The sequence below is a fragment of the Diorhabda sublineata genome, chromosome 3, assembly GCF_026230105.1.
Source record: "Diorhabda sublineata isolate icDioSubl1.1 chromosome 3, icDioSubl1.1, whole genome shotgun sequence".
Classification (NCBI taxonomy): Eukaryota; Metazoa; Arthropoda; class Insecta; order Coleoptera; family Chrysomelidae; genus Diorhabda; species Diorhabda sublineata.
In genome coordinates this window covers 24653864-24678492 of record NC_079476.1, presented here as the reverse complement: position 1 = coordinate 24678492, position 24629 = coordinate 24653864, and the positions used below count along the sequence as shown (strand labels likewise).

General features: G+C 29.2%; 3 protein-coding genes across 5 annotated transcripts; 2 read left to right on the top strand and 1 right to left on the bottom strand.

Moving 5' to 3' along the window:
• Window positions 1–716: 716 nt before the first annotated feature.
• Window positions 717–3289, top strand: LOC130441728 (phospholipase A2-like). The gene is made up of 4 exons (XM_056775510.1): window positions 717–882; window positions 1275–1434; window positions 1498–1656; window positions 3205–3289. Exons 1-4 carry the CDS (start codon window positions 717–719, stop codon window positions 3281–3283), a joined length of 564 nt encoding a protein of 187 aa, XP_056631488.1. The 3' UTR covers window positions 3284–3289.
• Window positions 3290–3316: 27 nt separating this feature from the next.
• LOC130441294 (uncharacterized) lies at window positions 3317–11389 on the bottom strand. 3 transcript variants are annotated; one of them, XM_056774905.1, is made up of 13 exons: window positions 11210–11389; window positions 9960–10039; window positions 8700–9016; window positions 8551–8644; window positions 8243–8419; window positions 7910–8089; window positions 7573–7858; window positions 6282–6556; window positions 6000–6177; window positions 4583–4745; window positions 3965–4090; window positions 3747–3903; window positions 3317–3689 (listed from the first exon to the last, which is right to left on the bottom strand). In XM_056774905.1, exons 3-13 carry the CDS (start codon window positions 8710–8712, stop codon window positions 3533–3535), a joined length of 1806 nt encoding a protein of 601 aa, XP_056630883.1. In that variant the 5' UTR covers window positions 8713–9016; window positions 9960–10039; window positions 11210–11389; the 3' UTR covers window positions 3317–3532. The 3 variants fall into 3 exon arrangements, with proteins under 3 accessions (XP_056630883.1, XP_056630882.1, XP_056630884.1); XM_056774904.1 differs by lacking the exon at window positions 9960–10039 and having other exon boundaries at window positions 11210–11377; XM_056774906.1 differs by lacking the exon at window positions 11210–11389 and having other exon boundaries at window positions 9960–10137.
• Window positions 11390–11649: 260 nt separating this feature from the next.
• On the top strand, window positions 11650–24446 carry LOC130441898 (ER degradation-enhancing alpha-mannosidase-like protein 3). The gene is made up of 10 exons (XM_056775748.1): window positions 11650–12307; window positions 12733–12879; window positions 18174–18326; window positions 18392–18545; window positions 18596–18788; window positions 18937–19141; window positions 19753–20008; window positions 20062–20308; window positions 21455–21720; window positions 21774–24446. Exons 1-10 carry the CDS (start codon window positions 12189–12191, stop codon window positions 23028–23030), a joined length of 2997 nt encoding a protein of 998 aa, XP_056631726.1. The 5' UTR covers window positions 11650–12188; the 3' UTR covers window positions 23031–24446.
• The last annotated feature ends 183 nt before the right edge of the window (window positions 24447–24629 follow it).

Here is a 24629-nt window from a genome sequence, read left to right as displayed (position 1 = left end):
ATAAAAGTAACTAAATGAAATGCTTATTTATAGGCAATTAAAAAGAAACAAAATGTGTTCATAAAATATATTTTAACCACCTAACCTAACATAAGACACAATTTAGATTGGGCGGAACGAGGGAAATTTTAATATAACTAGGCTCGAACTAACAAAAAAATATCTCTGATGAAGAATATTTTATGTAATGCGTTGGAGCATTGTTTGTGACGTACCCGGTCGGTTTGAATATAATTTCTTATACCCATAACAGAGAACGCAGTAGAGTGAATTCGATAACAGAAAACTATTATTTGTTTTCTTTTATTTTCTTTAATAAAGTATATTTTTCTAATTAAAATACATTATTTACTTCGAAAAATACGTCACTGATCCCAATCGAATGGTTTTATATCTCCTCAATCTTTCCACTAAGCTTAAAGTCTGGCAACATTGTTCAAATATGATCTATTTCGAAAACAGTGATTTTATGGATGTTACTAGGGATTGAAATGAATTTTTACGAAGTTCAGCACCTCGACTATTTTGAAATAAATTCATACATTTACCTATTTTATTTAATCATTCTGCATTTTGAATAATACATCAATTACCTTATCACTAACAGCAAAAGGTAAGCGATAAATCGATGCTGATATTAAAATTCAACGAACTTTCTATTATAAAAAAGGGAATCAATGATAAAATTGTTAATAGCGAATACAAGAATCGGCGCAATGATTATAAATTTATTCCTATTTGTATCAATTTGTTTCATAACTCACGGTTATAAAATTGAGTGGGATAACTCTGTTAATGATATAGACTTTAATAGTATTGATGATGTATTTCTTGGTAGGATTGACAAACTTAATTTACCCAATAGTTTTTTCATTTATCCTGGTAAGTTTATGTTTCTCTTATATTCGAATTCGAATTATTGACCAAATACAGATCGTCACAAAATTAATAGTTCCAACATTAACCGGTACCGAAATAAATTGTTTTTAGATTCAGACACATTTAAATTTTTGTGTATAGCATTGTTTACACGTTCATTTAATTTAATTAATAGATTTAAAATAAAGTAAACAGTGTTGCATATACATTTGCACCATTTGCCCGTATTTATTTTATACATTTGAAATATTTGTTTACGTTAAATGTTTGAAACATAACTTTAACGTAAAGCTCTTTATTTTCAAATTTTAAACATCCTATGCTGTCTTAAGTTGATTTTATCAATTGTAAATATAGTAACTATTTACTTAGCGTTTCATTCAACTCAATTTTAGGAACTAAATGGTGTGGAGCTGGCAACATAGCCGTTAATGAAAGTGATCTTGGTACTGAAAAAGAAACTGACAAATGTTGTAGACAACATGATCTATGTCCGGATATTATCGAAGGATATCAAACAAAATATAACTTGACAAATCCCAATTTTTATACGCGGTAATTTGATATCAAATATTTAGATCGAATCATCAATAAAATATTAAAAAATAATTGTTATAGGTTAAATTGTGATTGTGATGTAACGTTTTATGATTGTTTAAAGTCTGTGAAAAGGGATTCGGCACAACAAATAGGGCACATATATTTCACGGTTTTAGGAACACAGTGCTTTAAAAACGAATATCCAATCATTGGTTGTCAAAAATACACTTATTTTCCGTAAGTATCATCATATATTCACATAAATTTTATATTGAATGTTACAATTTGTATGATATCATTATATTATAGACAATATAAAAATTTACAAATATATCTAAATTTTTCTAAATATTATACATGGTTTAAGAGTTTTAGTGTGTTGTTTCAACTGAATATCTTTGGGCATCAGCTACCAATTGAATGAGTAGAAAGTTTTGTATACATTTAAGATGTTGTCAAATTGTGTTCATCATTTCGACTCTTCCTTAAATTTTACATCTATTAATAAAATTTTATTCTACCAAGAACAACAAAACCTTTTGTTCATGTAATAATTACAACATTTTATTGCAGTTTTATAATATACTCAAAAAACCAAAAACAAGAATAATCAGTCGATACTCAGAGATGTAATATTCACAAAAATATAACTTCAATAGCGCCATCTTCTTTCAAAAAACTAATGAATTTTGAATTACAGGTTGTGTCAAACTATGTCTGTTAATGTTATTTGTGTATATATAAATCGCAAGTACTAAAACAAATGACTATTCGTGAAAGTTACTTTAAAATGAGAATTTCTATTCAATTATTACATTATTTAACCGAATTTGTATCGATATTAAAGTATTTACATGTTTTCGTGTACATATTGATCAAATTTATTAGTTTTATTTACATCAAATTTCACCCTAACGTCATACGTAATAAACACAAGAAATCAAAGCAATTGAAACTCAAAACGATGTGGCTACTGTTACTTTGTCGTGCGTGTAAATTTTCTGATTTGCAAATACATTGAACGTTGATATAATTGTAATTAAATACTTTTTTAACAAAATAACTTCAAATTAAAGATAGTAGTTTTAATATTCAATAACGATTTGACTCGATGAGTGTTTAAATATTATAAATGAAGATTATTTTAGATCTACTGTTTATTTACAAAAAAATTCGATAACCATATTTATTTTATTCTATGAATATGTATATTAATTATATTATTGATAATACGTTTCGATTTTAATAGAAAATTAGTTTCAAAAAACAGATAAAAAATCAACGTTTCGACTTATTTCGCTCTTTATAAGAATATAGAAAAGGTCTAATAAATAAAAAGTTAAAGAAATTCATTATTTTTGGTATGTTGTAAAGCAAAGCGAGTTTTATCAGATACATTTACATAAATACAATATCCCTGTCATATGTAATCTTAGACTTGACTAATCCCAAATATTATTTGTCGCTATCTCTTTTTATAAGACATTCATAAGAACGTAAGTCATAACTTAAAAAGACAAAAGTATGTATTGTAAGTATGTGTTTGTACTGTCGGTAGAAAAAGATAGAAATTATATAGTTTGTGATTACTTTCAGAATAAAGATTAATTTTATGTATATTATAAGCCATGGATTTTAAAACAATTTCTTAGTGCGTTCATTTCTGTCTAACAAAGAACACAGACAAAAGTTAGTATTGCAAGTATGTGTTTGTTTTGTCGGTAGATGATATAATACGTAATAAATACAAGAAATCAAAGCAAAATATTTTTTATTTAATTTCAGTAAGAAAAAATGCGTCCAATACGAAATAGACGATACAAAGGATAAGCAATATCAATGGTTTGATCTTCAAAATTTTTGAAACTGCATTATAAGGACAGAAGAAATACAAAAAGAGGTTTTGAAAAATATTTATTCAGATAAAAACAATACAAAAATACTTGTTGGATAACTAACATTGTTATTATTTAAGAAATACAAAATATTGACAAATACAAAATTAAAAAATATTACATCTTCTAAATTAAAAGTGCAATAAATAACAAATTCTTCATATTGTTTAATAAACGCAAATTATTGTTATTCGAAAAATTTTGATAAAATAAAACGATTATTTATTCACTGACGCCTGTTTTTTTAATTGAATCATCATTCTAGCAACTTCTCTTTGAAGAAGAGCGTAATCCGTAATGTACACCACAGGCATATAAAAAGTTATATCCTGTTTAATTCTAAGGGCTACGTTCACATATTCCTTGATGATACCTCTGAAAATTTATAATTAAAACGGTTGTTCATGAACTAATTCTTGTTCAAACTCTTACAACTCTTCCTCGGTCATTGGCAATGGTAATTCGATACTTCTGAAGTTCATGAGAAATAAAAATTTTGCATTTAATAAAGGAAAATGTAGCTTTGGAATATTATTCTCAAAAATCTCAAACATTAATAGTCCGTATCTGATTGCTTCGATATTATTAACTAAAATTAAAACCGAAATGTTTTGAAAAAGTTGAGAAAAAACAGGAATAATTATATTTACCTCTATTTCTGTACCTATTGTATAAAACCCGACAAATATCTAGCATATGGATACTATTTTGTGAAACTAGAGCTCTGTAACATCTCAAAATTTTAACCAAGTAATCTATATCTTTTGTAAGTTCATCTATAAAAAATATGAGTTAGTTTTGCCTATATAAGAAAAAAGTTTTACAAAATTCTTGTGTTCTATACAAATTTTTTCAAGAAATATTTCTGTTAACTTCAAAAGGCGCTCTTCTGTCGAGATAAAATAATTTTTTCAGGCAAAATAATTAGGACATACTACTGTCCGGTAGGAAATGGGTAAAATAAAGAATTTTTCAACTCAAAACACCGACTCCGTTAATTTAATGTTTAATGTATCATACCAATAACAAAAAAAACTCAACACTAGTGAGCAACAAGAGAAAAGAAAAACTTTTCATGCCTCCATTCGTTCATGATTCCATTTATTCATTCATTATATTTATATTTTCATTTATTTATCAACTCATTTATAGATGGGAAAAATTTTCATTAAAATTCAACCCTAACTACACACGTTTCAAATATAATTTTTCCCTAAAGATTATAGGAAATAGAATATCAAATGCAGCCTAATAATTTTATCACTTACACGATTCCTTATATTTTATTGCCAGTTCCAACTGCTTCACACTACTAGTCATTGAAACTGTTGTTTCACATTTTCCACATTGCGCTGTAACTTTTCCATCGATATTTTCAATATTCGTAACGTTACATTTCTGACATATTGGACATTTATATTGATTTTCCATCTAAAAAATGGTTAAAGAATCATCTAATAATAATAGATTTCATATTTATATTTTCACGTTAAGTACGGTCCTGTTTAAAAATACATCCGATTATGTTAGTTTTTTTCTAGATTGCATCAATTCTATTAAATTCAATTAAATCAAAATCCTAATTCATATGTATACGCCATTGTGGGACGTTGAATAAAACTTGAATTATTTTAAAGAATCACTCGATATTCATAGATGAAATATTTACAAAAAAACATGGATTTTAATTTACAGGTTATGTGAAACTTTGTGTGTTAATGTATAAAATAATTTGCATTAATTCAATAACATAATGCTTAATAGTTTGAAGGCTGATTCGGTTTCCTAAGTTATTGATTAAAAAGATTGTTTAAAATAATTCAAAATTGTCGATGAGATGAAGTTGTTCTAATTTATATGATTCGGAAGTACCTACTAAATCAAATGGTTAATCGTGGAAATCATAAAGTTACTTTAAAATGAGAATTTCTATTCAATTATTAAAACATTCAACCGATTTTGTATTAATATTACAGTATTTGAATGTTTTCATGAACATTTTTATCAAATTTATTAGTTTTATTTTAAATATACATTAAATTGACTTTAACCCTGACGTCATGCGTAATAAACATAAGAAATCAAAGCGTTTGAAAGTCAAAACGATGCGGCTACTGTTACTTTGTCGTGATTGTAACTAACATATTTTTGATTAGCAAATACATTTACCATTGACATACTTGCAATTAAATACTTTTTTAACAAAATAAATTCAAATTAAAGACAGTAGTTTTAATATTCAGTAATGATTTGATGAAATAATTTTAAATAAGTGTTTAAATATTCACTGAAATTATTTTGTATCTACTATTAATTTACAAAAAAATTTCGATAACCATATTTATTCTATTAATATATTGATTTTTTTCTAGATAAGTCGTCTAGATTTTAGATCTATTTTAATAAAAAATTTGTTTCAAAAAACAGGTGAAAAATTGATGTTTAGACCTATTTCGTTCGGAGAATATATACAATATTCCCGGCATATGTAATCTTAGACATAACTAATCTTGATTATTATTTGTCGCTATCTCTTTTTTAGGGCAATCATAAGAACGTAAGTCATTACAGTAGAAAAAGATAGAAATTATATAGTTTGTGTTTACTTATTTACTTTCAGTGATGTCAGAATAAATATCAATTTTATGTATATTATAGTCAATGGATTTTAAAACAATTTCTTACTGCGTTCATTTCTGTTTCACAAAGGGCACATTTACAAGTGAAAAAGAAAAAATGTTTAGCTATCATACGACGTTCTTCCAAACTCATAAAAGTATTGATTTCGGAATAACAAACGGTAATTTCTTCTTCTTCTTTAATTGGTTCAAGACTTTTAACAGCTACACCATCGGAATATACCCTAAAATTTTTCAAATATGTCGTAGATTAGAGTGAACGATATTTTGGAGGTTGAAAAACATTTCAACGCGACTACGAATTAATCGGCCGATATAACCTACTTACATAATCGTGGAATTCGGCTTGCAAGAATGATTAATCAGCGATATAGTTAGACAAATGGCTTTACCATAACCACACGATGATTCAAGTCCGTTAACTATCAATAAATTCGGAAATGTTATATTGATACTGTTAATTTGAGCGTGACAATAATGTTTCACCATTAATCCACCGATATAAGAAACAAAATCCTTTTGTTTAATATGTTTATTCAACCATTTAATATTAGAGAAAAAGTGCGTTTTAGTTTTTAGATACAGAACGTTTCTAGTGCAGTTCTACAAAAAATTAACGTTCTTAATGTAGCTCTCGTATATATAATAATCTGTTAATTTACGATTCTTGTGAAAAGAAAGAGATATAGAATTTATAGTCAATAGAAAAAGATAGGTTAATGGCGAGAACTGTTTTATTAAGGAGCTTCAGTGCGTGATGGAAGACATCATCGACAAATCTACACGAAAACGTTCGTCGAAGTGTTCTGTTTCCCTTGTCAAGTCAACCCCACTACGCTGACAACTTTGGACATTTCTACACCATAATAGGTCATTCCGGAACGACGTTACAACCACCATATTTTCTTGGGGGACAAATATTACGTTATTTACATTAAAATTATCATTAGCAGTTGTGTTTAATTTTCATTTTTTTTGGCTAACTATATTCATTTCAATATACAAACAAACAAACAAAATATTTGTTTGTCCGGCCACGATTTAAATCAGGTTACTCGAAATTACATAAATCATGCATAAATGTTCCTCCAGAGAGTCCTACTCACTCCTACTTCTCTGACCACAGAAAACATTTCTACATAAAATTAGATTGTGATCTCATACGTCACGTGGCATGAAGTAAATTCGTGATTCTAATAAGGTTAATGGCTAATTCAATTATTTTATAGAAGAATTTTAATGATTTGCTGAAAAAGAACATCGACAAACTTACAAGAAAATATAAAACTCAACGATGACTAATGTATGTTCCTCCGCAGGGTCCCGTTTTAATTCCCCGTTCACTTCTATTACTCTGACCACAGAAAACATTTTTACATTAAATCATCGACAAATATACACGAAGACAAAATAATAATGACGTGTGAACGTTCCTATATAGTGTCTTATTTCTCTTCCCCGTTCACTCCTATTAATCTGACCACAAAAAACATGTCTACATAAAATCAGATTTTGGTCTGATGAATCACATGACATGATATGAATTCGTGATTCTAATAGAGGAAGACATTAAAAGCTTGTCGTAAATTATTGCAGGTGGATTATATTAATATACGTACGTATAGAATTTTGTTAATTTGTTCATTGGACATTTTATCAAAATGCGTTTTTGTAGCATAAATGAATGAATAATTATTTTTCTCCGGTTTTTTCATTTCTTTTAAATCGAATTTTTGTTTGGCACCGTAAAGGAAAATTCTTAAAGATAAATAACTGAAATCAGTATTGTCAAATATTGCCCAAAAGTGCCTCTGGAATGCGTAACATTCGTAATCGTGGTATTCACTTCGGGCGTTTTCCAAGCATGTTTTCGTACAGAATATACAAATGTTACAATTGAGGCATCTGAAAAGGCAAATTAAGTTATTTAATTATGATTTTCGTGACATATCTTACGGATAAAAATCGCCAATGGTTAATCCACAATGGTGACATTTATAAAGGGAATCGTATGAGTCTCCCACACATTTACAAATGGGCGCTACTTGATAAATAACAGGCCTCTCATTGATTATTATCGTTTCTGCTGATATATCTTCAGCAGCTTGAAGGTATTTGCCTTTTTCAGAATTTTCTCTGAAAAAAAAATGTTTACCATATTTTAGGTTAGGATGGTAGAGGGAGATTCATCAAGTTTCCTAATCACAAATTGATTTGAAATAAAAAGTAAACTTCTATATTACACATTATTTTGGTTGAGTGTACGAAATATTAATTAAAAAAACTTACCTTAACCTAACAAAGTCCATGTCACTTGACATATTACCGTTTTTTAAATTTCCCTGTTCAGTACTTGTTAAATTCAGTTTTTGATCTTTGTACGTCAACACTACTTCTTCAGAAAGGTCACAGACAACTCCCATATTTTCTATGTCGTTTATTATCTTGTTATATAAGCCGTTATTTCTGAAACAAAAAAAAATATTTCAATTTTAAACAAAATAAAAGTAATAATCATAGGTCAACTAAGCCCGATAAACAAATAATACTAAGAATCCAGTAAATTTGAACATATATAAATTGTATAATATAATTACCTGATAAAATCGAAGTATTTATGAAACGCGTCAAATTCGTCGTTATATTCTTCAAAAAACATGAACTTTTTGTAAGCATTTCTAACTTCTTCACCTAAAAATTTTATACATTAAGAAATATTTCAAATACATTTTAAATTATAACATACTTGGCCGTGGCATTTCTTTTCGTGTTTTTAACGTGCCTTTAATAAGTGAAAATAAACTTAGTTGTTGTGTATCTAAAACTATCAAAATTTGTTTATATCGAGGTTGTTTTCAAAAAGAGATAGGGGGCTCTGAATAATATAATATAATTAATTGTTTATATTATTTTGAAAGTTTTGTTAGGAAGTTGAATCGTCCTATTTACATTCACTCATATGATATTGTAGAATAAAAAAGAAGAAGAACAATCCAGCTGGGTATACTCCGAGTGAAAATTCTTGACACTATTTTTTCTTCCTCATATGTCCCCATATTAAAGCTGTAACAAATCATTCGTCTTCAATTAATACTCTTCCAGTTGTAATTGATAAATTTATTAGTTTCACTGAATTTGTAAATCACAACTATAATGTAGAATCTTGGATGCAGATATACTGTGAAATATGATATTTTACAATAAAAAAGAAGAATCAAATTCAAGTTGTTGAGAATTCTTATTCATGTAATGAATAAAAGTGTAATTAAATAAAAACTAGACAAAATATCGGTGACATATCCAATAAATTTATAGAAGCATGAGGATCAACAACATCGAAAAACAGGGAGAGCAAACTATTTGAGTTCACGTAATGGTTTTCAGTGATATAGTTAACCGCCAGTTTGAACAATCTAATTAAAAATATCTGTTTTGATGATTTTAGTGAAGCTTATGGAAAAGCGGTAGAGAATCTTGAGTAACTATAAAGTGTAATTATTTTTTTTATAATTATTGATATAATTTATCACTGATTATATTGAACAATCAGACATACTTAGAACAATATTAATTTTCTTAACTTGCAAATTGACTTCTTTAGATTTTTATTTTCCTATAAAAAATAATATAGGAAAAAGAATTTATAGCTAATACATGATTAAAATATAGTCTCATTAACCAGTGAATTATTTTCTTCAAATGTTTTAAAATTTTCTTATTAGATTGAAATTTCGAAAATTTTTAATATTTTTGAATAAACCTCATTCAAAATCTGCCAAATTATATTTGAGTTTTGATTGTTTGCTTGTATTTGGTTATTGATATTCTACAATGTTTTTAAAATATGAAAAAGTATATTGAAATAATATTCTGCATACATAAATCTGTGATGGGCGTTTGAATACGTAAATTAAATTTTGAACTGCCTGCAGTAGGTTGTTTGGAATCTGAAATTTTTTGAAAATGCAAAAAAACGTGAAAAATATCAAAACTTATTGTGGCTTACCTAATGCAATATACTACTTTTATGAATCTGAAAATTATCATCAGGTTTTGGATATTTTCTTGAGTTGGATTGTTGCATCTCTACAATTTTCAAAAATGTAAAAGAATACTTGAAAATATTATTCAATGTATTATGATGGTACTAGTTTAAGTTTGGATATCTGAATATGTTCATAGTCTTCATCAGATTATGTGTAACTATACGTACTAAATACACTTTATGTGAAATTGGACTTATGATTTAGGATCTTTTTAAATCCCTGCAATTAGTTAAAAATAAAAAAAAACAATACAGCTAATATTGTATACATATTTATTCATTGGTACTCAGAACCTAAGAATTACCTTCAAATGTTGAACAATTGGTTGAATTGGGTTGTAAAATATTTTGGAAATATAAAATAAATTTTAAAAAATAGTCCTTTCAGGTTCTTGGAAACCTGAGAAATAATTTTCATAAAAAGAAATTCAAAAACTATCTTAACTTTATCTGCAGATAGTCACAATTTGTGCAAATAATTTATTTTAAATTATTAATTAACTTATATCTAATTCAAGGTTGATGTGTTGCCAATTAACTTTTTGATTTGTCATGTATATATAGTTACTAACATTATCTAATTCATTCACATTATATATAAGATTAAAATATGAACCCTCCTAAGAGCGACTAAGAAGGTTTATAAAAAACTAACTTTCAGATGTCCCCTTGTTGTATTACTTTCAACACATGGGTTCAACTTACTAGAACCGTTGTCGCGAGTTTTTTAGTCTAATTTAGGACCAGGTGGCGCCACAAGGAAAAACAAAAAACTTTGTTTTTACGATTATATTTAAAAACAGTTGTACCCGCTAAAAACACTCCAAAAATTTTGATTCCTCGATCCATTTTGTTTTATCGTATTTATTTATACCCCAAATTTTTAATTTAATTCTAAGCACGATAATGAAAGAATGCCGTACGAAAAGAAATTATTCCCGCCCTGTAAATTAATTTTTTTACTATATCGTGACCATTCCTAAAATAAACTGTATTCTACAAAAAATGCCTCTATTTCCCCCAATAAAATAACGAGTCTTTCGTAAAGAGGAATATTTCGCAAACGATTCATCATTGATTTAATATAACTAAAAATGAAATATATAAAGCTATAAATATTAAAAACAATTGATAGGTGTGTCTCGGAGTAGTGAAGTAATAGCAAACATTTTTCGTGCATAAATTTTAAATATTTTTATACGTATATATACCTGATTTCTTTTCATCCATTTTGTATGGATATTCAAAGTCCTGATAAGGCGAAGAATAAACATAGAAAGTTAGTTATAATATTCACATTGTGAAAAATAGTAATCAACTTAAAAAAGTTATAAAAAATAAAAAAAAATAAAACTAAATTTACACTACAACCTATTAAGCAGTGGTCACACTGTTTGTTTATCGACTCGATAAAATTATATAAATAACAAAACTTGAATAGAGAAATATTTCTTTGTCCCATTTAACATTATTTTGTTGTAAAATTTAGATGTCTTTTTTTATTGTTTATCGTGTTATTCGTATTGCCTAACCAGAAGAAAGCAATTGAAAATTATTTTAATGTCGATTTCTATTATTTTTTCCTATAGTTACTTTGTATTTTGTTAGTTGGGGAGAGTGGATATGTACACCAATGCCAGATATGTACTTTGTCAAACTAATTGAAGAAATAAATTGCTCCACTAGTGTATGGAGGGTCAAAGTACCTCTAAAAAAAAATACAAGGATATAATTAGTTACCACTTAAATACTTATAATTTTGTTTATATAGTACACGTGAATCAGAATTAAATTGGAATTATATATTTATACGATACCAGACTTGTTTAAATTAAATCTGGCATCTCTGTTTGAATTTTACATAGACTCCGCCTATTTTAAGGGAGGTCAGCTGGGTGCTGGGAAATTTTGAGGAACTTTTATGTCAGTTTTTGTGAAGAATTGAAAAATTAAGGTATTTGTAAACGTGATGTCAACATATCCTTTCTCCAATTACCATAAAAAAGTGCTTAGATTTTAGTTTTTTTACGTAGTGAATATGTTTCGCGAAAGGACCGTAATTCCTTGAGAACCTTGTCTCTTGTGATAAGGATAAGAATTCTTATCAAGTGTTATTTGACAGCTGGGCATTTAACAATATGTTAATAAATACAAACCACTTTTATTCATCAATTTTTCGTTGAGATTAAAATGTTTTCGTTTGAAAATTTTGTGCTCAATATTCTATTCAGCGTTGTATTTTTGACAACTCAAACATGTTTATCTAAAGAAGTGAAACATATGAGCCTCAAAGAACGTGTACAACTGAGGTAAGTAATAAATAATTTTTGTAAATAACATACGTGTCTACCATCCTATAAATTGTTAGGTTATAAATCATAGTTCTATATATAATTTCAATTCATTTATCCCTTAAATTACATTACATATTCAACAAAAATAAATCATTATTAACCCATTAATTGTTACTTGCAAATATTTATTTATTGTTTAAAAAATCCAAACAATATTGAACAAATGGTTGTACCTTCCTTAATTTATTTATACATTTATCAATATGTTGAATGTATTGAACAATAGAAAATTTTTGTGAATTTAATCTATAAAAACATCAACTATAACACATTTCTGACTTGGCCTTGAATTATATCACACATACCTGTATGAATAATTTTTCAGTATTGTATTATAATTATGGAATAAGATATATCAAAATATTTATTTTTAATTATAGGGAAGAAGCTAGGGATATGTTTTATCATGCTTATAACGCATACATGGATAATGCATATCCAGCTGATGAATTAATGCCTCTTAGTTGTACAGGTCGGTATAGAGGAGTATCTCCAAATCGAGGAGACATTGATGATTCATTAGGAAAGTGAGTATTCATATATTAATGACAATATTAACCAAAATAAAATATATATTACATCATATTCTGTAGTGTCTTACACTTTGAGAAAATGTGGATAGAGGTTTTGTCCTCCATGCAAAGAAATCTACATGCCACATTATCTGCTATGTTTAGCATCTTAAGGTGTCTATTGAGGCGACAGTGCTCCGAAAAAACTCCTGTTGGTATTTTCATTGATTGGATTCAAGAGAGTCTTTGCATGTCTTCCATGAAGGGTTTTAGTTTAGCTTGAGGAATACTTTACCTTGCATTGTTTCAAAATTATGGCTTATTATTTTTATTTATTGAAAAATGCAATTATAAAACCATCTACTTTTGTATATATATAGAAATAATTTTTAATGCATATGAAAATAATTGTGTAGGAGATATGATAAATTGTAATTATTGACTCATGATAACAATACTTGTAATTAAATATAATCACTATCAACTCATCTTTAGATAACAGGTGTTTAAAAAACATTTTAAACTTGTTTTTATTATCTGGAAGCAACAAAATAAAGTATTATTTCTCATATAAACATATAGCTAATTTTATGAATAAATTTTATACAAGTATAGCAGGGGATTTACAAGAAAAATTGATTACTTCCTAATTGACGATACGGCGTCTTCCTCTTTTTCTACTGTTGTATATTTTAGTATTTATGATCTATTTTACACATCCGCTTGTAAGTGTTCCCAACTCTCAAAAATTTATCTCCCTAAAGCCTCAATCAAAAACTTGAACTCTTACTAAAAGAACTTCTATAACCCAAATTATTTAACATTTCCTTGGTTTTTTATCTTATCGAGGTTCTACTGTAGTTTATCAATTCCTCTATTATTTTCTATTCTCCAGTCTGTTTCGTTCATTCTAATTCTTTCATATGATTCTTCTCTCTAATATTCTTAATCTTTCTTGGTTGATTAGAATTTTCTCTTCGCTTTTTCTTCTTATTCATCATTGTTTTACATTTCCTTCTCAATTTTCTATAAGTTTCCCTATTTCCCCCTGTATTTTTGCTTATCATAATCTCTCTTGCATGATTCTTCAATTCAGTGGTCGAACCACGTTGTAATCTTTTCGCTTTATTTTTCATTTATTATTGTTCGTACTGCATGTGTTATCTTTTCCTATTTTTTCTCAACCGTACCCGAAAAATTTATTTTCATTAATATTTCTGCAGAACTAAAGATAAATTTAAGAGAAGATGTTTAATTCCAATTTTGCAATTCTTACTTTACACAATGATATTAATTTCCTAATCTATTTTGTTTGTTTTCTTTATGATTTTTTTTGTGTGTCAGCCATGATTATTTTGGCAATTACATTTTCCATTGTGCCGTTAATAATTTCTATTTATAGTGACCCAATTTGAACTAAATATTTTTTTTATTTCTTGCATTGTTTATTGTTTAAATGATCGTGTAATAGGTGTTGTGAAATAAACAACTAATTTAAAAGTACCAAGTGTGAAGGTTTCAGCATTGATTTTTATTTTGCTTAAGAATGTTAAGAACGAAGATCGTGAATAATAATAAGAAATAACAGAAATACATTATACGATGTGTCTTTCAACTACCTTAGAAATAAATATATTCCATAAAATCGAAATATAAATTGAATCAAGGTTAAAAAATGATATATAAAAGCAAGTCTAGTTTAATTTTGTAAATTTATTATAGCCATAACCTTGTTTTATTGTCCGTTTCTAATAGTTTAAAGCTGGTTTGTTTAAAAAATCCGCTAACAAGTTTGATAAACATTACCTTGAAAAGAAAAATAATGCACTTAATATTAATATCATGTGTGGCAATTTAAATGGATTCTAGTACACACCGGAGTGGAAGGAAAAGAAATGCTTGCTACAGATGCGACAGACAAACAAATAATTCCTTTGATTGGTGGTATAGAACTGTCAAATGTCATTATCTCTTGATATTTACGACTTTATGTATGAACATAACTTATCATTCTGTATTTGTTAGTATGTGGCTTATTTGTTATGTTAACGTATTTAATTGATTTCGTTTCCATTTTAAAACTATGTATTGAAAATGAGTATTAATGAATATACAGTTTCACTAAATTATATAATCAAATTGTTTCTGAGACATTCTTAAAAGTTTTTATATGCTAATGAATCTTCTTGCAGAAGCTCATTGCTTAAAAAATTTAACACGTTCGAGATCGAACGACTTCTATTTTGAATTCAGGCCTAATCCATTTTCGTTTTGGTTTTTTCCATGAAATACCTCGGCAAACAGTTTGAAATATAATTATATATCCACTTAGTACCGCCATTCCGTTTAAGTCCTGAATAACAAAAACCGAATAAAATAATTTATACTAAACAAGAAATTGAGTTATTAGGTTAGACCAGGGGTCTCCAAACTTTCCAGCCTTAGGGCCATACTGATTACTCCAGTTAGTTCCGAGGGCCAAAACCATATTATCATTGTTGCCGGTGGTAAAAAGTGAAATAGTGAAATTTCTAGATTAGTCGTAGAGTACGAGCCAGGAGGAGTAACGTGACACGACATCTGACATATATAAGAAGGGTAGTGGCGCAACCACAAGTCAGTTCCTATGCACTGTTGTGAAATAAAATAGTGCGTACCTCCTTAAAACGTGTTTGTGCGTGTTTAAGTTTAAGACATCTTTGTAACAGTATTTTGATTTGAATTGTTGCTTTTGTGTGCGATTTAGTAGTATGGAAAAGAAGCGAAAAATTGATAGTGAATGCAGAAAATTCAAAGATCAGTGGAACATTCAGTATTTCGTAATTGAGTCCAGTAACAAGGCGCTATGTTTGATTTGCAAAAGAATATAACATTAAACGTCATTATGAAACAAAACATTTTCAAAATTAGTCAAAATATACAGGAAGTTTGCGGACAGAAAAATTCGAAGCTATGAAGCGCAGATTGAAATCGCAGCAATCTTCATTTACAAAACTCAAAACTGAATAAGAGGCTGCAACTCGTGCCAGCTTTCGTGTGGCTTTTGAAATTGGAAAACGTGGAAAACCATTCACCGATGGAAAAATGATTAAAGAATGCATAATTGCAGTAGCCGAAGAAATGTGCCCTGAAAAGGTAAATTTCTCTCAACTGTTCGACAGAAATGGACATGTTGAGTGGTTTTCTTTGGCCTTGGATGAGTCAACGGATGTGTCAAATACTGCTCAGGTATTGATTTATATTCGAGGAGTAGATAAAACCTATGAAGTGCATGAAGAACTTCTTGATATGTATAGTATTCATGGCACAACTACTGGTACAGATATTTTTAAATGAGTATAAATGGTCATTAATCAAAAGAACCTTCGATGGAAAAACTTGAAATGTATTACAACTGATGGAGGCAAAAACATGACTGGGAAAGATAAAGAATTGATCGCTCTTGTGTCAAAGGCTGTAGAAAATGAGAGTGGTTCGAAACCATTAGTCTTACATTGTATCATTTATCAACAGGTTTTGTGCGGAAAATGTTTGGATATGTCTGAAGTTCTGAAACCAGTCATATCAACTTTCAATTTTATCAGATCTTTTGGGCTGAATCACCGACAATTCCGACAATTTATTGAAGAGATTGGAGAAAACGACTTACCTTATCATACTGCCGTACGTTGGCTTAGTTGTGGGAAAGTCCTCCAGCGCTTTTTTTAACTTCGAGCGGTGATCGAAATTTTTTTGAATGAAAAGCATCGCCCTCTTACTGAATTACAAAACAACGCATGGCTGTGGAAGTTAGCATTCTATGTTGATTTGACTAAACATGTGAACGAACTGAATTTGAGATTGCAAGGAGAAAACCAGCATCTTCCCGAATTATACAATAATATCAAATCTGTTTCAATCACAACTACGAAGTAAATGTTTATCACATTTTAAAATATGTGAAATATTCAGCCACACCACTGAGACTGAGTTTCCTATCGATTTTGCAATCGAAACTTGGGGTGCTTTGAAAATAAATTTTGATACTCGTTTTTCGGACTTTGATGCCATTGCGAATCAAATTAAGATTTTTCAGAATTCTTTTGATACTGACATTGAAACCCTAGCCCCGAAACTTCAAATGGAAATGATTGATCTGCAGTGCAGTGATATAATTAAGAACAAATATCAAAACTCATCTTTGTTGGAATTTTATAAGAGTCTTCCACTGACACAATTTGATAATTTGCATAAATTTGCTCGTGGGCTGTTTTCTGTTTTTGGTACCACTGATTTGTGTGAGAAGACCTCGAAAATGAAGTACACAAAAAATGTTTGTCAGTGGAAAATCTCAATAACATAAATCTCATTAGTATTTCATATGTCATTATGCTTGTTATAAATTATGTTTTTATTTAAAATGTTTAAAATGTTAGTTGGATTCATTTCAATAATTTGTTAGTTATTATATACTGAAGTTAACTGCATATTATACATGTATTTACTATATACTACAATTCTGTGTTTCTTTATCCAACTTATCACAAAAACAATAACAATAAGCCTACAACAATGTTATGTGTAGTTTGCCCATGACTATATCAATGTAGATGTCATATTAATAGTTATTCAACATCAAATTAGAATACTTCAGTAAACTAAAATTAATTATGTTCTCTAAAAGGAGTTTTCAAGTATGCTAGCTCTCCACGGGCTGAACAAAATCTGTCCGCGGGCCGGATGTGGCCCTCGGGCCGTAGTTTGGAGACCCCTGGGTTAGACTAAACGCCAAACATAGATATGACACGATAACTGACCTATTACGCAAAATCTATACAGAAATTTGATGTCATTATTCTGTACAGTATTCGATATAAAAAACCACAGTTTTTGTTAAAATTGAAAACAATATCTACATAAGGTCATACGGCCTTATAACTAAACTTTTATTATGATTTCTACAATTAACAATTCTTTCTATGATTATAATCTATTTTTATCTTTGATATAATGAAAAAAAAATTTTTTTTCCATATTCTTCAAATATATAAACGAACATATTGAGTAATTTCATATTCACCAATTAAAAATTTTATGACTGCAATGGATTTTCCGTAACATCAATATTATAAAGCAATTACTTTATTAAAATAAATTTTCTAATTACATTAAGTAGTTAATTATGTACGAGGAAATAATAATATATCAACTATGTTTATTTTTCTGTTTTGCATTAATTACTATGGATTTCGTTTTGGACATTGTAGCAAACTTTAATGTTGGTGTGATAATCTAAAATTGAGATGTTTAAACAATGAAATTTCTTTTAGTTTTTCATTAACTTTGATTGATACTTTGGATGCTTTGGTGATACTTGGAGATCTTGCTGAATTTGAACATGCGGTAAAACTAATCATCAATGACGTTACTTTCGACAACGATGTTGTTGTTTCTGTTTTTGAAACGAATATTCGGGTCGTTGGGTAAGGGATTGTGAATCAGTGAAACTATTTTTTAATATTCTAACACCCAACGAAAATTTTTTTAGAGGATTGCTATCAGCACATATCTTGGCGGAGTATTTACAACAAAGAGACGGCATAATGCCTTGGTATAAAGGAGAACTTCTGGATTTAGCGAAAGATGCTGGATATCGATTATTGCCTGCGTTTAATACGACTACAGGAATCCCTCATTCGAGGGTAAGTTAATTATTCGGATGTACATGCAAAATTGATTTAAAAATTTTTAGGTGAATATGAAATATGGTTTGAAAAGTGATAGATTAGAATCTGCTAGAGAAACATGTACCGCTTGTGCTGGTTCCATGATACTTGAAATGGCTGCTTTGTCACGTTTAACTGGTGAACCAATATTCGAAATGAAGGCCCAAAAAGCTATGGACGAATTATGGAAAATGCGTCACCGTAGCTCTGATCTCATGGGTAATTTTAACATACAAATAATTTGTTGTGAATATTAAAATAATTTGATTTTTATTTCAGTCTATAAAATTTTAATTGTTTTATAAAACTATTCTTCTTACAGGGTGAAATACAGCGTTTTAAGATTATCTATTCTATTTTTTTCTAGGTACTGTTTTGAATGTTCATTCGGGTGATTGGGTTAGAAGAGATTCTGGTGTAGGAGCCGGAATAGATTCCTATTATGAATATTGTTTAAAAGCCTATATACTACTAGGGGAAAATAAATATCTCAATAGATTCAATAGACATTATAATGCCGTTATGAAGTATATATCTCAGGGACCAATGTTACTAGATGTCCATATGCACAGGTATAATAATTTTGTACACATACTAAAATAAAATCGAATCTTTATATCAATAACTATATTAGACAGCTAGAACAGGACTTTTAGGCAATTGTATTTTATATAAAGGATCAGAAGAGTCAACAAGAGATGGAATAAAGACAGTTTTAACGTAACTAGACAATAAAAAAAGGTTTGCAGAAAGAATTATGTAACAATGGAGGTAGGAAATGCATGGAAATGAACATTTTTACAAAAGCTTCAAGAACCTTTAGCCTAAAAGTGAGAAATTATACCAAACACACTGTTTACTACCACTACACCATCATTCGGTTCCAAAATTTTACTTTATTACCTTGTAATTGTGAGTATTGGTCACCATCAGTTCCAATAATTCCAACTAAGGATAGTTCAAGATGAAACATGATTATTTCTCATTTATTTCCACCAGTTGATTTTAAAAAAAGTCCCATTTTGAATTGCATGTAAATTGAACAATATACCAATTGATAATCGACATAAAAAGATACTGAAATTCCAGAACGACAACTTAGGGAGGCAGTATATGTTTTTCATGATGTGACAGAATTTTTCCGAACATTTTTTTTCAAATAGGAATAATAATTTTGTTTTAGACCGCATACGAATTCTCGTAATTATATGGACGCCCTTCTAGCTTTTTGGCCGGGTCTTCAAGTTTTAAAAGGAGATATCAAACCTGCCGTAGAAACTCACGAAATGCTTTATCAAGTGATGCAGCGTCACAAATTTATTCCGGAAGCTTTCACGACTGATTTTCAAGTACATTGGGGTAATCATCCATTAAGGCCGGAATTTTTGGAATCTACTTATTTCCTTTATATCGCCACTGGCGATCCGTACTATTTAGAGGTAATTATACTTCATCTGAAATTGTTATAATCTACATAATTTATATTTTTTAGGTAGGGAAAAACGTCCTGAAAAGTCTTCAGAAGTACGCCAGAGTGCCTTGTGGATATGCCGCAGTTAATGACGTTCGAACTGGTAAAAAGGAAGATAGAATGGATTCTTTTGTATTAGCAGAGACTTTCAAATATCTGTTTTTATTGTTCGCCGATAAAGATGATCTCATTTTAAATTTGGACGAGTTTCTGTTTACTACCGAAGGGCATTTGTTGCCCCTTACACTTTCCGGTCGAACTATGAACGGTGAGTTTACAACAAAAAAATAACCACATATCAATCTTCCATATACCAGGATTAATTTACAAGAAAACTTGGAAGATTATTGTGTCCCTTATCAGACTATCTTCAAATTCTAAAGTTTCAAATGAACTACTGTATCAGTATTGGCTTTAAGGAGGTTATTTATTATCTGAGCAGTTATGGATACGCTTGAAATGGTCAGGAACTCTAGAAGTAGTAGTTTCACCTTCACCATAGAATCTAGACTCGTCAGCTTGTGCAAAACCTAATCCCATCAGGTAATCCCTGCCATTGGGTGGACGTAATTTGTTTTTGTGTAAATATAAATACTTTTTGGTATCTGAAAGACCTTTCAGAGATATCTAGCTGATGAAGGCATCATCTTTCAGTTTTTACCTTCTTCAGAAACGTTTCCCTACTTTTCTGAATTTCTTTCCAGGTTCACTTTCACTAAATTAACACATTACATAGAACGAACATCACAATATCTGAAAAATAGATTAACAAATCATCAATACAAACATTTTTGTTGTATCATCCTGTTAGAATAATCTTCATCTAGATGGTTCCAATTTAGCTTAGGGGTTAAATCGCACATTAAGGATTATTGTGCTCCTTATCAGAGTTGTTTCTAGAGCTTCAAATGAACTACGGTATCAGTGCTGGTTTTACTCCCCTATAGGGTTCTAATCTGAAACATCTTGGGATATGCTTGCAATGGTGAGGAATTCTAGAAGTAGTTGATTGGAGTTTCACTCTCCAACACAGAATTTACACTCCTCAGCTTATGCTAGACCCAATCTTTTAAATTAAATTAGATCTAAACTTTTTTGTATCTTTTAACTATCTATATACCATTTTAAAAGATTGGTTGACGTATCCGTTTTTCCAGTCTTATTTAACATTGTGGCAACGTTTTTTTGATGCCTATTTTCTTAATAATTTTGTTATGGGGAAGATTAGTTGAAGAGAACTACATTTTGATACTCCCACTGACTGGGTGTTTATGGTGGCTATTTTTCACTGATATGAAAATGTGATATAAACACCATCAAGTTTACAGTAGATACAGTATTTTGGATGATCTAATTAATTTTTGAAATCTAATTGTGGAAAAATAAAGAATCTAACTAAATATTCTATTTTTAGGAAGTAAAACAGTAGATTTAGATTTAGACGATTGTGAATTTGATAGAACTTGTCCAAATACATTGCGCTTATTTCCTGAATCGTTTCGTAAACCTCTCCAAAATATGGTTGATGGAATGTGTCCTAAAAGATCTCAAAAACGAAGACTTACCGCATCTGAATTTTCTGCTGTTAATCTTAATCATCTCAAAATTATCAAAGATATGGGTATAAATATTATAGCATTAAACGATGGAAGGGTGCAGTTATTGCACAGTTTTTCAGCAGTGAGTTTATTAAATCTAATTATTAATTTTGTAATGAATTCCATTTATTTTAGGCTCGTTCAGCAGCAGACGCCGAAGAAGGTCTTCTATTTATGCAAGAAATGGTAGAATTAACCAAACTTCAATCAGAGGAACCGGTACCGTCTGCACAAGCTGTCACAATTGCAATAAAAGATGCAAATGACGAAGAACAGTTGTTAGTATTACACGCTGGTCCTTCTCAGTTCGGTAGGAACTTGAAAGGGGATCAATTCGTTACAGCACCAGCTGAATTAGTTAACCCAATAAGAGGTTGCGAAACTCCTAATGAACCCAACCGAATAAAAGGTAAGATAGCGGTGATGGAGCGAGGAGATTGTATGTTTGTGGATAAAGTAAGGAATATCCAAAAATATGGCGCGGTTGGAGCTGTAATATTGGACAACGTTCCTGGAAGCAGCGCCGCTAATTCGCCGATATTCTCGATGTCCGGAGACGGAACCGACGACGTGAAAATACCAGCCGTATTTATTTTTACACAAGAAGCGTCTAAATTACTTTTGGCTTTGAATAAATATCCCCAATCGGAAATTACTATAAGAGAACTCAAAGAATCTGATAATTTTTCTCAGAACGAAGAAGAAAGTATGTTTCAGAAATTGAAAATCTCCGTCCAAGAATTTCTTAACAAGCATACCGGATTGGCTTTTACGAAAACTGTGGAATTAGGAGGATTCCGTGCTAATGTAGGTAATAGCAAAGTTAGAATAACATACGAAGGTACACAAGAGGAATTTACACCTACGAATGACGTCGAAATAAACGACCAGTGGATAAAAATCAGAAAAGGTCTTCTCAAATCTATTCTAACTTCGGAAAATAGAGAACTGCTAGTGCCTCTAAATATTTTAAGGATATATTATCAAACATTGAGCGGAGTTTCTTCTAAAGATGCTTCTAAGGTAGATATAGTGAAACAAACAGAGTGGTTACTTGAAGAACTTTCCAAAGAATACAAGAAAAAAGATGACGATTTAGTACAAGCTGAACCAGATCCGGGTATTACTATAATTACAGAAATGACGGAAACCGATAAGGACGCCTTAGTTAAACAAAACAAAAATAAAAAATTAAAAGAACTCAATTCCTTATTAGAGGATGCCGAGATTATAAGTATCTTGGAATCCAAATTAGATAAAGCATTTAATAAATTAAAATTAGAAGTATCCGATGAAATAATTGTTGGTGATATCAAAAGTGATAAGCAGAACGAGAAAAACATTAGGGATAACAATGTATCAAATAATAAACGTAACATCGATGAATTATGATCTCACTAAAAGATGATACCTTAACAGGATTAATATTTCGGACTGATGTTACCAAAAAAGTTTTTTAATTAGTATTTGTATAGATTTTCCAATTAAAAATGCAGCCCTGATTTTTCAGTATGGTAAAAAGGGTGGTAACTAATAGTTCGTTTTAACTTCTATTCTTTTTTCTGCGTATGATTCATTTGAACTACTTTTTATTTTTCTATACATCCGGTTGTGTGATAGTTCATTTAGACTACTGGACATATAAATTCCATTTAAAGAATCATCTCTGAATTCTCTGTGCTGTAAAAAGGAGTAGTAATTAATGTTAAGTTTGAACTACTGAACATAAAATTCTACTAAAAAAATTTAGTTCCAAATTCTCAGTGCGGTAAAGATGCTAGTCATAGCTGGTTTGTTTGAACTACTTTTTATTTTTCTTCATATCCTATCAAGTTTGATAGTTCATTTAAACTACTAAACATTTTTCAATTATGTATAAATGAAAACTATGCTTTTCATTTCAAGAGATCTTTCTAAAAATCATTTACACATTTTATTTGCTGAATAGAAGGTATCCAAAACATGAAAAATTCCATGTTTTTTTATGAAAAATTGTGTTATCTAAAAATAAAATGTCCTTGATATGATTCCTAAAAAACAACCTGTCGCAAAAATTTTTTAACATGTGTAATTGTGGATTGTACTATTCCAATTGAAGTTGTCTCTAATAAAACAAAAATAGTTAAAATGGGACAGTAAGAAGTAAAATTTTTGCAATCCCATTTCTGTTTTATATTATTAGCGAAATTCAAATCAAAAACAATGGAAACTTCTTAGTATTATTTAATAAACATGAGATTGATGTAAATTCTTTTTATTTTGAATACAAGACGTCTCATTAGGAATACATTATTGAAATTTTCCTTTTTTGTAATTTGATATTTCTTCAATACATTAAATTCATTTTTTAATACTATTTTCTATCCTCAAAAGAAATTCAAACACTTTTTATTGATAAAATGTTCTAATTTTTAATAAAATGAATTAACATTCAGATATGCAGGATTTTAATTTGAATGTTCAGTTAATTAGACTACTAGTTGAAGTAATAATTGAATTTCAGTTTTAAAAATTGAAATTTTTTATATTGGTACATCTTCTATCTTTCAAATGCAACCCCTTTGTATACTCAATCTCCCCAATTTAAAATATTTATTTTGTAAGATAAAGTTACGTCTTTTTATTTGATATATTGTTACATACTGTACATATAAGTCACTTTTTTTTAGTTACTCATCCATTGTACACTGTGTACATATGATATTTATAAAAAAAATGTGAAAGAAATATTTTTATATACACGTTTAAAAATTTGTTGAGTGTAATTAAAAGATTTTATTACCTGGCAAAATTTGTTTTTTTCTTAACCTTGTATGCTTGTTAGTGTTATGTAATAGTATAATTCCAAAATTTTTATTTGGTGATTTTTCAGGATGCATTACCGCCTTTATTACTTCTGTTGGTGTATTTATTTCCTTTTGATCTATATATTTCAGTAGTTCATAGTAAAGTAGTGAGGATTGTATGTGTCCTGGGATTTTTCCTTGCTGC

Excerpts from the sequence above, each read along its gene's own strand:
- LOC130441898 (XM_056775748.1), top strand. The coding sequence starts at position 12,189 with ATGTTTTCGTTTGAAAATTTTGTGCTCAATATTCTATTCAGCGTTGTA. Across the intron at positions 12,308-12,732 it reads AAAGAACGTGTACAACTGAG|GGAAGAAGCTAGGGATATGT; the intron begins GTAAGTAATAAA and ends TTTTAATTATAG. Across the intron at positions 21,721-21,773 it reads TATTGCACAGTTTTTCAGCA|GCTCGTTCAGCAGCAGACGC; the intron begins GTGAGTTTATTA and ends CATTTATTTTAG.
- LOC130441294 (XM_056774905.1), bottom strand. Across the intron at positions 8,090-8,242 it reads ATGGACTTTGTTAGGTTAAG|AGAAAATTCTGAAAAAGGCA; the intron begins GTAAGTTTTTTT and ends TTTTTTTTTCAG. Across the intron at positions 7,859-7,909 it reads ACCATTGGCGATTTTTATCC|ATGCCTCAATTGTAACATTT; the intron begins GTAAGATATGTC and ends TTGCCTTTTCAG.
- LOC130441728 (XM_056775510.1), top strand. The coding sequence starts at position 717 with ATGATTATAAATTTATTCCTATTTGTATCAATTTGTTTCATAACTCAC. Across the intron at positions 1,435-1,497 it reads AATCCCAATTTTTATACGCG|GTTAAATTGTGATTGTGATG; the intron begins GTAATTTGATAT and ends TAATTGTTATAG. Across the intron at positions 1,657-3,204 it reads CAAAAATACACTTATTTTCC|TAAGAAAAAATGCGTCCAAT; the intron begins GTAAGTATCATC and ends ATTTAATTTCAG.